Source organism: Mastomys coucha, unplaced genomic scaffold, assembly GCF_008632895.1.
Source record: "Mastomys coucha isolate ucsf_1 unplaced genomic scaffold, UCSF_Mcou_1 pScaffold7, whole genome shotgun sequence".
NCBI classification, from domain to species: domain Eukaryota; kingdom Metazoa; phylum Chordata; class Mammalia; order Rodentia; family Muridae; genus Mastomys; species Mastomys coucha.
Window position 1 is genome coordinate 38,360,971 of NW_022196913.1, and position 12,594 is coordinate 38,373,564.

At 40.4% G+C, this 12,594-nt stretch overlaps 1 protein-coding gene across 4 annotated transcripts in view; it reads left to right on the forward strand.

Moving 5' to 3' along the window:
* Ripk1 (receptor interacting serine/threonine kinase 1) overlaps window positions 1-12,594 on the forward strand; it is a 35,683-nt gene that overhangs the window by 15,746 nt on the left and 7,343 nt on the right. For all 4 annotated transcript variants that reach the window (XM_031359461.1, XM_031359462.1, XM_031359463.1 and 1 more), the window contains exons 7-9: window positions 3,148-3,224; window positions 10,618-10,708; window positions 11,571-12,098. In XM_031359461.1, the coding sequence (XP_031215321.1) occupies window positions 3,148-3,224; window positions 10,618-10,708; window positions 11,571-12,098 (696 nt within the window). The remainder of the gene's footprint in view (window positions 1-3,147; window positions 3,225-10,617; window positions 10,709-11,570; window positions 12,099-12,594) is intronic.

Below are 12,594 nucleotides of genomic sequence, written 5' to 3' on the forward strand. Positions count from 1 at the left end.
GGTAATTGAAGGAGACATGAGCGTTTGGCCCATTCTGCACCCGTCCCATTCCCTGGATTACCTAGGAGTATGAATTAGGCTGAAGGAGAAGAGCAGAGATACAAGGAGGCACTCAGGAATATACAAAGCATCATGTTGTCATGTTTCTATGAGAAAACAGAACTGGATTTCCACCCATTCCCACTGTGTAGACCAAGCTGACCTATAAAAATCCCCTGCCTCTCCCTTCTGGTTGCTGTGATTAAAAGTATGCCACCATACATGGCTAGAGCCCCACCTCTTAAGGTCCCACAACTCCTGACAATGTTGCTGGCTGAGGACCAGGCCATACACTGAAGGCTGTTCAAGCATTTTCTTGAAGGTTCTTAAACTTGTTCATCGGTAGTGTTTTTCTCTGCCTGGTTTTCATGGACATTCTAGACATTATATTGTGCATATGTCATTTTATCTCATAACTTATTTTTCCAGTTTGCCATTTTATCACCCTGAGTGAAGAATATAAACCTTTCCTTTTCTTTCTCCTTAAGCATTTTTCCTTTACACATGTAGGGTATATCAGACCATGTTGCAGCTTTCCTTCAGCCTTCATAGTTAAAAAGGAAAAAAAAAAAAAAACCTCTAAAAGAACCTTTTGCTTTTATTTGCCCATTGTTTTAATTGTCATGCATCATCTTTCTGAGACTACATATATTTACACTTCTGACACTTTGCAGGCTATCATGACACTCCACATTTAAGAGCTTAGTCTCATGTGACTGTTACCTATATAGTACCCAGGCTTCGGCCAAGCTGACTATGAGTTTGAGTGTGTATACCCCACCTCAGGTTTGGTAATAGACTCATCTGGCTCAAAAAATATTGCACTTAAGTATAACTCAATATTATAAAACATTAAATTTAGAAACAACCAGATAGAAGAGAGATGTACAGGCAGTGTGTTCAGGTAGGGGTTGCTGAGATTCTGGACCCTCTGCAGGGGAGCCCCCAGACCCTCTGCAGGGGAACCCCCAGACTCTCTACAGGGGAGCCCCCATACCCTCAGCAGGCAATAACCCAGACTCTCTACAGGGGAGCCCCCAGACCTTCTATAGGTGATTCCCCCAGACTCTCTGCAGGTGATCCCCCATACCCTCAGCAGGCAATAACCCAGACTCTCTACAGGGGAGCCCCCAGACCCTCTGAAGGTGATACCCCAGACCCTCTGCAGCTGAACCTCCCTCTCAGCATTTTTTTCTTTCACTAACATAGAAACTCTTTGGACCCCAACATTTATGGGTTTATGTCAGAGTTTTATTATGTGGTTGCAGTTAAGCAAATCATAGGTTGTTAGTGACTGAACTTAATCTCCAGTTCCTTCCTCCAGGCATCACATGGTAGTGCCCAGCATTCCAGCTCTAATCAGTGGTGTGGCCTTTGTAGTAACCATCCCTTGAGCAAAGACTGTTACTCCCCCTGCTTCTGCCCCAATGGCACCTTTATTTCATTAGGAGATTCAGGGATTTTAAGAGCTGTCCATGGTATTGTAAGAGCTTGTTACCAGCTTCATACAGGAAAGTTCTGGCTTCCTCTTTGATGATTTCTTATATCATCTTGGTAGGGATTAGCAAGCCTTTCACCAGGTTGGAGGTTGTCTTAATTACTTTTCTGTTGCTGTGATGAGACACCAGAAGCAAGACAGCTTATAAGAGTTTATTGGGGCTTACAGTTGCAGAGAGTTGAGACTACCGTGACAAAGAGCATGACAGCAGGCAGGCAGGCATGGTGCTCATATCTTGCGACACAACCATAAAGCAGAAATAGTTAGCTGAGAATGCCCTGGGCTTTTGAAACCTCAGAAACCTGTCCCTAATGACACGCCTCCTCCAACAAGGCCACACCTACTAATCCTTCCCAACCAGTTCCACCAACTGAGGACCAAGCATTCAAATATATAAATCTATGGGGACCAGTCTCATTCAAACTATCACAGAAATCTAGGCTGTCCATTGAATTTGTGGGAATAGGGTAAAAATCATGGTTGTTTTCTGTGGCGTTAGCTGGTTAGTAGATTGATAATTGACCAAAGGTTTTGTATGCTAGTAGGTGGCTGCATGCTTAGTTCTCTGACTAGAAAAAGAAAAAGCTTTGATTGTTGTTTTGTTACTGCTGTTGTCTGTACCTGATGATATTTCTGTATTGCTAGCTTTTCAGCTTTAACCGTGGGATATACAAGTGAGGCACAGTAAGCTTAGTGCCATGCGTTTTCACAGACCCTGAGGTCCATACCACTTCTCCCAGAGTATCTATATGCTTGTCTTATATATAATATCTAGGTTGTTTTATTGTACTTAGATGGAACAATAAGGAAAATTATTACTAGTCTATCTTAAAACAGAAGATCTCCTGTTTTGTTTTGTTTTGTTTTGAAGATGAGACCTCACTCTGTAAAGTGCAGCTTAGAAGTCATCCCTAAGCTTGTGTCAGACTCTCTGTCTCATCCGGGGGTTACATGCATAATTCGCCATGTCCAGCACCACCCCTACTTCCATCCTAGTAGCTCTAGCTTCTTAGAACGAGAGATAGAAATCATGGAGTTCCATCATCTTTAGTCACTTGGAGATTACCTCACACTATCAGTACTAGGCTATAGCCAGAGCAAGGCACACAGTTCTGCTGAAGCCAGGGACTGCAAGTGTTAACTCTGTGATGTCTACCTGGCATTGAGTTCTGGTCTTTTCATCAGAGTCAGTTATTTGGAGTTTCCAACTTTATTTCATTGCTTTATCTACATACTGTGGTAAGTGACTTAGAAATAATAGATTGTTAATATTTGACATTATAATTAAGAAATTTGGGGGACTGGGAAGATGGCCCTGTTGGTAAACTGTCTTATAAGCAGGATGACCTGAGTTTGTTCCTCACATTAAGAAGCCAGTTGTGATAGTAAATACTTATAATTGCAGTGCTGGGGAGGGAAAGACAGGCAGGGGCTCATTGTCCAGCCAGACTAGCCTTGGCAGGATCCAGGCCAGCACGAGACCCTGTCTCAAAAAGCAGAGTGGATAGCAGCTGCGGAACAGCTAATGTCTTTGGGCCTACATACACACTTATACACATGTGAACATGTGCAAAAGATAAAAAAATTTAAAGAACTGTGTTTTCATACAGGCATTGAAGAAGAATTTAGGCCTTTTTACTTAAGTGAATTTGAAGAATATGTAGAAGAGGATGTGGCAAGTTTAAAGGTGAGTGATCTAGCAAGTGCCCAGAACAGCAGCACCAAAATGCATTATCAATCATGGAAGCAAAAGCAGGGTAACTTGTTGCTGAGATTTGAAGTAAGCTAGCTTGGTGAAAACACACACACACACACACACACACACACACACACACACACACACACGCACGCACATACATACATACACACACACACACACACACACACACGCACATACATACACACACGCACACACACACTGAACAAACAAACAAAAAACAAAATTAGCAATTATATGAAGTATCATGTTGGCAGTTGGGCCCATTTCTCCTTGCATAAAATGAGAGGAAAATATATGTAACAATACAAAAAAGAAAAAGAAAAGCAGAAGACATCCAGTATCACTTGAAGAGACTAAATTGTACCACAAGTGGGTCAGTCATTCTGAGGAATTTATAAAGTACTTTCTGGGGATATGGCTCAATGATAGATTATGCACGAGGCTTTGAGTTCTGGTTCCAGCACCACAAAACAAGCAAATAACTACACATATATTTTTAAAAAGGCCCAAATAGAAAGAAAAAGAACATGTGTATTAAGATAGCCAAAGGAATACAAAAATAAAGTGCTAACCCACAAGTTAATGCTGAGAGGGAAATCATAGAAAAGCAAATAGATACTGCTGGGGATAGTCATTTGAGAACCACGTACATGCTGTCAAGAAAAGCTGGTTTCTCAATGCACTTTGTGCTAAGTTCTGAGTGACAACAGCATCTAAGACTGAAGTGGAGAATTTGCTGTCTGGAGTCTAAGAGGTACATCAAAGTGCAGTTTCCACTCAATCAGCTCTCCCTCTCCCTCTCCCTCTCCCTCTCCCTCTCCCTCTCCTTCTCCCCCTCCCTCTCCCTGACCCTCTCTCTCTCTCCTTCTCCCCCTCTCCCTCCCACCTCTCCCTCTCCTTCTCCCTCTCTTCTTCCTTGCCTCCCTCCCTCCTTAGTCATCACTATGCTGCCATAACTGTCTCAGGATTACATACCCATAGATGTGAAAAGTAAACTTCAATAAATAAGCAAGGTGAGCAAACTGATTTCCAAGTAAGTAAGCAAGTGAGAAGGAGATAGGTAGATAAATAGAGAAACTAGTTAGAATTTCCAGACTTTGGAGGGATACTTACACCATAAAAGAGATATACAGTAGTCAAGGTAGATACCAAGTAGGGAAAAGCATTAACTCAAGCAGAAATGCTTGATAATGACAAAAATGTTCAGTTCACAGGAAGATACAGTAGCTTTCAATATGGACATACCCATGGTAACATTTTCTTAAATATATAAAAATTGACAGAACTCAAAATAGACAAATCCCCAGTCTTGCTTAGAGCTAGTAATACATCCCTCTTTGATTGATACAGCAAGCAGATCCAAACAATCAGAAAGGAGTTAGACTGTTTGAAACACATGTTTTTAATACAAAACTTAATACAAACATATAAATCTCTCCATCAAATAACCTCTAAATGACTGCTGCCTTAGTTTTATTTCCTTTCTGTGATAAAATACTCTGACAAAAGCAACTTAAAGGAAAAGATTTTATTTGGCTCATAATTCCAGGTTCAGTCAATCATAACAAGGTCAAGGTAGCAGGAACTTAAAGCAGCCAGTCACATTATAATCCACAGAGCAGCCAGTCACATTATAATCCACAGAGCAGCCAGTCACATTATAATCCACAGTAGAGAGCAAAAAAGCAGTTAATTCATTAACCCATGTTAATACACTGCTTGTTTGTTCCACTCTCTATAATTCTCTCTGCCAAAGGAGTGGTGCTGCACACAGTAGGCTTGTCATCTTAGTGAACAAAATAATCCCCCACAGGCTTCCCTAATGTGGACAGTCCCCTACTGAGACTCTCTTCCTTGGTGATTCTAGAGTAGGCAGTTAAAATTAAGCATCATACCTTTCAGTAACCATCACACCTGCCTTCAAATAGTTTTTAAAAACACAGAACATTTTTTAAGTGAACATATATAAGCATTTGAAAAGGAACTGAAGAGGTGGCTCAGTGATTAAGAGCCCTTACTATTTCTCCCAGGGACTCAGACCCAGAAGAATCTTACAAGTCAGAAAGACAAGCTACTTCATCCAATCATGAACAGAAGCAAGGCAGAAACACACACTCAGCAGGCTCAAGTACATCTCCATGAGTTTGAGGCTAGCCAAATCTATATAGTGGGACTCTGTTTCAAAAGCAAACAAACAAAAATGCACAGACAAAATACTGAAGTCAGCAAATCACCAAAGAGAATACTTAAGCAGCCAGCAACTACATCAGAAACGTATGTAACCCTACTAGTAATCTGGGAAATCCAAAATAAAACCATACTAGGTGATACAGAGTGTCTATAGATGGGTAAACATGTAGAAACTTTTCAATAATTAGATATTTTCTTTATTTACATTTCAAATGTTCTCCCCTTTTCTGATTTCCCCTCTGAAAAAAAACTCTATTCCTCCCCCTGCTCACCAACCCACCCTCTCCCACTTCCTAGCTCTGGCAGTCCCCTACACTGGGGCATTGAGCCTTCACAAGACCAAGGGCCTCCCTTACCATTGATGGCCGACTTAGGCCATCCTCTGCTATATATGTAGCTGGAGCTCTGAGTCCTACCATGTGTACTCTTTGGTTGGTGGTTCAGTCCCTGGGAGCTCTGGGGGTACTGGTTGGTTCATATTGTTGTTCGTCCTAAGGGGCTGCAAACCCCTTCAGTTCCTTGGGTCCTTTCTCTAACAGTCCAATGAATGGTTGTGAGCCTCTACTTCTGTATTAGTCAGGCACTGGCAGAGCCTCTCAGGAGACAGCTATATCAGGCCCCTGTCAGCTTGCACTTGCTAGCATCCACAATAGTGTCTGGGTTTGGTGATTGAATATGGGAAGAATCCGCAGGTGGGACAGTCTCTGGATTGTCCTTCCTTCAGTCTCTGCTCCATACTTTGTCTCTGCAACTCCTTCCATGGGTGTTTTGTTCCCCCTTCTAAGAAGGATCGAAGTATCCACACTTTGGTCTTCCTTCTTCTTGAATTTCTTGTGCTTTGTGGATTGTTTCTTGGGTATGCTGAGCTTCTGGGCTAATATCCACTTATCAGTGAGTGCATACCATGTGTGTTCTTTTGTGACTGGGTTACCTCATTCAGGATGGTATCCTCCAGATCCATCCATTTCCCTAAGAATTTCATAAATTCATTTTTTAATAGCTGAGTAGTACTCCATTATGTAAATATACCACATTTTCTGTATCCATTCCTCTGTTGAGGGACATCTGGATTTTTTCCAGCTTCTCGCTATTATAAATATAACTGCTATGAACATAGTAGAGCATTCGTCCTTATGACATGTTGGAGCATCTTCTGGGTATTTGCCAAGAAGTGATATTGCTGGGTCTTCCAGTAGTACTTTGTCCAATTTTCTGAGGCACCACCAAACTGATTTCCAGAGTGGTTGTACCAGCTTGCAATCCCACCAGCAATGAAGTAATGTTCCTCTTTCTCCACAACCTCGCTAGCATTTGCTGTCACCTGAGTTTTTGATCCTAGCCATTCAGACTGGTGTGAGGTGGAATCTCAGAGTTGTTTTGATTTGCATTTCCCTGATGACTAAGGATATTGAACATTTCTTTAGGTGCTTCTCAGCCATTCGGTATTCCTCTGTTCAGGAAACTTTTCAAAAAGACATGAGAGAATGCTAAATACATGCTGGAATGTTCATGGGATGAAAGAAGCATATAGTCCACTAGAGCTCTTAGCTTTTCTAATGTCATTGATAAATAGAACACAGTCCTAATAACAAATCCCACTAAATTCTCTAGAAAACACTACAAACTTGAGTTGTATGGGGGAAAAAGAAAGAAAGGAACAAACAAACATACCATCCTAGGAAATGGATAGTGTAGGTAAAACAATGTTTTTAAATAAGAATCATCATAATAGGAAGAAATACCATATCACTGACCAGCAAATCTCTGAACTATATTTGATCTCACAGAAAAACAAATTGAATCACAGTTTTTTCAGCCACTAAGATTACCATTTTTGAATGATTGATAATAGTGTTGGTAAAAATGCAGAATAATAGACATCCCAATTGGTGAAGTTTCTTGGAAGCTAAATTACCTATCAGGCATTGTAAAAGCCTGTCCTCATATATGTGTTCAAAGCATTATGAAACTGCCCGTGCATGGATACTTACAGCCTTAGGAGCACATGCTAGCATGCACACGCAAACATGTATTATCAAAATTTGCTTATACCTTAGTTAAAAGGGAAAAATTTGGGGGCAATGTGAATGTCTTAAATAGATGCACCAAATCATGACTGATCGAAAACATACAGTCTGTATTGAGAAGAGGTGAAAATGAAATATAATAACTCAGAAGGCTCTTCAAGACTTGATAATAAAAACAAAAAGTCATGCACTTTTGTGATTCCCTTCATATTAAAAAGTGTGTGTGTGTCTATTTGTATACTTTGGAATGTGTGTGCCCATGCTTAGAGGGAGAAAAGGGCTGTGCCTCCCACTCTGAGATTTCCCATAGAGAACAGGGTAGAGGGTTGGAGGGAATGGCACACAGGTGGTTCTGCATGTTCTACGTTTTGTGAATTTTCAAGACTGTTACTTAAATACATTCATTGTGTATTGAAAAATAATTATAAAAGTCACTTTCACAAAATGTTTTAAAAATGCATGAAAATGCTAGGCATGGTAACATACTTTAATCCCAGCACTCAGGAAACAGGTGCAAGTAGTATCTGTGAGTTCAAGGCCAACCTGATCTATATAACATCATAGAGTTCCAAAACAACATAGGGCTACATAGTGAGACTCTGACTCAAACAAAACAATGCTTAAAGCTAAATTTCATGGTAAGTAAAGGCAATATTTAAAATGCTACAAGATGTAGACATACAATATGCTGTGGCATTCCTTCCCAAATAATGTATTTATTCAGGAAATGATTTGAACCACTTACTGATAGTAATATTCTGTTAAGAACAAAATACGAACATGAATAGGAAAAAATCTTAGAGAAAAGTTATAAAAATGTTAACTTTACATCTTTGGTAGGATTTGGAAAAATATAATTTTCTACACTTCATATTTTTTAATAAAAATGTTATTTATATAAAGAAGATTATCTTTCTTATCACCTTCCCCTAATCCCAAGGATTGATTTTAGGACCTCGTATATACTAAGCAAGGACTTTATGACTAAGCTGAATCTCCACCCCTATTTTGTATTTATTCTGAGAAAATATGTGTAAAATTAACTTTTCCAGCCATGTGAATTGTATAGTTTGGAATTGCTTAGCCATCACCACTGTACTGGCTGGCTTTGTGTCAACTTGACAAAGGCTGGAGTTATCACAGAGAAAGGAGCCTCCCTTGAGGAAATGCCTTCTTGAGATCCAGCTGTGGGGCATTTTCTCAACCAGTGATCATGGAGGTAGGGCCCCTTGTGGGTGGTACCATCCTTGGTTTCTATAAGAAAGCAAGCTGAGCAAGCCAGGGGAAGCAAGCCAGTAAGGAACATCCATCCATGGCCTCTGCATCAGCTCCTGCTTCCTGAACTGCTTGAGTTCCAGTCCTGACTTCCTTTGGTGATGAACAGCAATGTGGAAGTATAAGTTGAATAAACCCTTTCCTCCCCAACTTGCTTCTTGGTCATGATGTTTGTGCAGGAATAGAACCCTCACTAAGACAACCACTTTCCATTTCTAGAGTTTTATCATCACAAACACAAACTCAACTTATTAAATAATAAGTCCCTATTTCTCCCTCTCTCTCTCTGGGGAGTCTTTTATTTTCTGTCTCTGAATTTGCCTTTCTAGGTCACCCAAGGAATAAAGACATATGGCATTTTTCCATTTGTGGAAGTATTTTGTTCACCATACCATTCATTTTGTTGATGAATAGCATTCCACTGTGTGGATAGTACCACAGTTGTCTGGGACCCTCCTCTTGATAGATGTCAGGCCTCTTTCTCCCTTTGAGCTGCTGATTGATGCTGAGAAAACACTGGTGTACAGGTTTTTGGGCCAAGTGTGTGCTTCCATTTCTTTGTGCTATTTACTTAGAAATGGAATGGGTAGACTATGCAGACATCCTGTTTCACTTTTAGGAGCCTTTAAACTATTTTCCATGGCATCAGAACCCTCTCACGTTCTTTAGCAGCAGTTTGCAAGAGTTCAGTTGCTGTATACTCACAAACACGCTGTTTTTATGCTGTGATTGTCCTTTGTGTGTTCTGTTTGAGCCATTCTATTCAACGTGAAGGTCCATTTCCCGGTGGTTGAGGGTCTCTCTTAGGCTGCTGCTAATTCCCATTATATATCTTCTTCAGTTTTTTCCACTTTGGGGATGTTTGTATGTTGTTTTTGTTTTTGACAGTGTCAAACTAAATAAGCACATCTCCAACTCATGATCCTACTGACTCCACCCCACATGCTGGGGTTATAGATGTGTGCCTGGTTAGAATAATATTATAGTGCTTGGGATCCAACCAGGACCTTGCACGGGCTGGGCAGTCTTCTGCCATCCGGTCATATCCACAACTCTCCCTTTGCAAGTTTCTAAAATGGGTTATTTGTAGGAGTGTGGATGGTTATGGTAGTTGTTGTTGCTGTTGTTGCTGTTGTTGTTGTTGTTGTTGTTGTTGTTGTTGAGTTGGGGAAGTTCTTTATATATTCTGAATATTCTCTTAGCAAATATTTTCTCATCCTGTGGGTTGCCTTTTCACTCTTTTGACAGTTTCTTCTAATGCACACACTTTAATTTTGTTGTGACACAGATTTGATTTGGTTGCATGAGAACTGTTAGCTGTGCTTTTGGTGTCATTGTCAGAAAATTGTTGCAGGGACCAGCGTCATGACTGTTTTCTTCTGTACTTTCTTCTAAGAGTATTATACTTTGATCCCTTAAATTTGAGTCGCTGATGAATTTTGAGTTAATTTTTTGTATATGGTAAGAGTCCATCTTCATTTTTTATATGTGTATGTCCAGTTTTCCCCTCGTTGAATGTCCCAGACCACCTTGGTCAAACATCAATCAACCATGTACTAGTGGTGGAAAGTATTTCTAGACTACCTTTTCTGCATCTTTGATCTGTGCATCTGTTTTATGTAAGTATCAGCTCACATATTTGACTTTGTTAGCTTTGTGGTAACTTTGAAATCAGGAAATATAAGTCCTCCAACTATGTTAATTTGACATATCAGTTTACCTCTTGGGAAAATGTTTAGTTTGTTTTTAAAAAAAGGTTACTGCTTATTAAATTTGTATGAAATGTCTTGATGGTGTGAAGAGATGGATTCTTTTCAAAATAATTTTCTATTGGTTACTAAAGTGTGTACGTGTCTTCTCACTTACAGAAAGAGTATCCAAGTCAAAGCCCAGTTTTGAAGAGAATGTTTTCTCTGCAGTATGACTGCATACCCTTACCTCCAAGCAGGTCAAATTCAGGTAACACACCCATTCGTTCATTCGAGTACTCGCTCATTTACTTCTAAAGTACTTCTGAAGATGTAAGACCAAACAAATGACTTAATAGAATTTATGTGCCCTCTAGAATCTAGTCACACATCTTGTAAATACTTTTTAACTTTATGCTCACCAAAATCACAGTGTCCTGACACAAGTGATCTGAAGCATTTCACAGACAGTGGCAATTCAGGAGGAAGTCAAAGACACGTGTGGGTGCATAGTCCTTGAGATTAGAGTACTGCAGAAAAGTTGGTCTCAGACTCACACCAGGGTGCTTTTTTTCTTATGTCAAAAGAGAAGACAGTATGAGATACCAAGGTCACTGCCTTTGGTGTTTGTGTGTTTGAGTCTGTATACAATATATGGACAGTGCCCATGGCAGTCAAAAGAGGGCATCTGGAACTGTAGTTACAAGTTGTTGTAAACCACCCTAAGTCCTTAGCAAGAATAACTACTCTGAATCACTGAGCCATCTCCAGCCCTCCTACAGGCTTTTCAAGAACAAAAGAACAATAGGATGTGCCCAGGACATAGCTGCTGCTTTTTTAGATTCCACATGGTTTCAAGGTGATAGTCACCATCTCAATTCATGCAAGTCCCCTTCTGCCTCAGCCATCCCCGCAACACCCTCTCTTGTGTTGCTTGTGATAATCTCCTTGTGTTCTTCCTTAGCAGCCAGGGTTCCTGCTGATCATGTACTAAACTTACAGGAAGGGGACTGTTACATGCTTTTTCATGATTTTTTATATGATTATTTTTCAGTATGTCACTCAAGGACAGGTTCATAAAAATGTTCAAGTGTTATTTACTTCTTATACTGATCATTTCTTCTCTGCTACAGAACAACCCGGTTCACTGCACAGTTCCCAGGGGCTCCAGATGGGGCCTGTGGAGGAGTCCTGGTTTTCTTGCTCCCCAGAATACCCACAAGAAGAGAATGAACGCAGTGTGCAGGCTAAGCTGCAAGAGGAAGCCAGCTATCATGCTTTTGGAATATTCACAGAGAAACAGACAAAACCACAGCCAAGGCAGAATGAGGCTTACAACAGAGAGGAGGAAAGGAAACGAAGGGTCTCCCATGACCCCTTTGCACAGCAGAGAGCTCGCGAGAATGTTAAGAGTGCAGGAGCAAAGGGTCGTTCTGATCCCAGCACAACCAATCATAGAAATGCAGCGCACCAGCTATCGGGGCCAGCTAGCCAAACACAGGGGCCACTTTGGAACAATGGATTATATAATCAGCATGGGTTTGGAACTACATGGTATGGGCAAAATCTAAGCCAAATGTATAGTACTCATAAAACCCCCGTGCCAGAGACCAACCTACCGGGAAGCACACCTACCATGCCATACTTCTCCTTGCCACCAGGTAAATGAACTTTTAATAGTCCCCATCTTGTCCTTTTTTTACCCCTGAGAATGAAGCACTACTAGCATTGTCATTGAGTCTAAGTTATTGATGGGGACAAAGAATACACTACTTAGAGCCTGTAGCAGACAGGTGCAGCCTTCCACAATGAAATGGTCTCCATCAGACCACTTGGTGTGTAATTGTGTTTGCCTGTGACTCATCATTGATGCCTCCAATGTGGATTATAGATTCTTATAACTGATAGGCATCTCTCTTTAGCCTGTGTAAGATACTAATCTCAAGATACCCAGCAACTTCAATAAGTGGAAAGTATTTTTTTAAATTCTTCTATCTTTTTGTATTCTGAGGGTAGGAAAGAAGTCTTAGGTATTTTTGTTTCTTATTTAGATATAGGCTACATTTTTTTGGTAAGAAAGATGGTTTTCTTTCTTTTTTTTTTTTATTTTTATTTTAGATATTTTCTTTATTTACATGCGAATTTCTCCATTCCCAG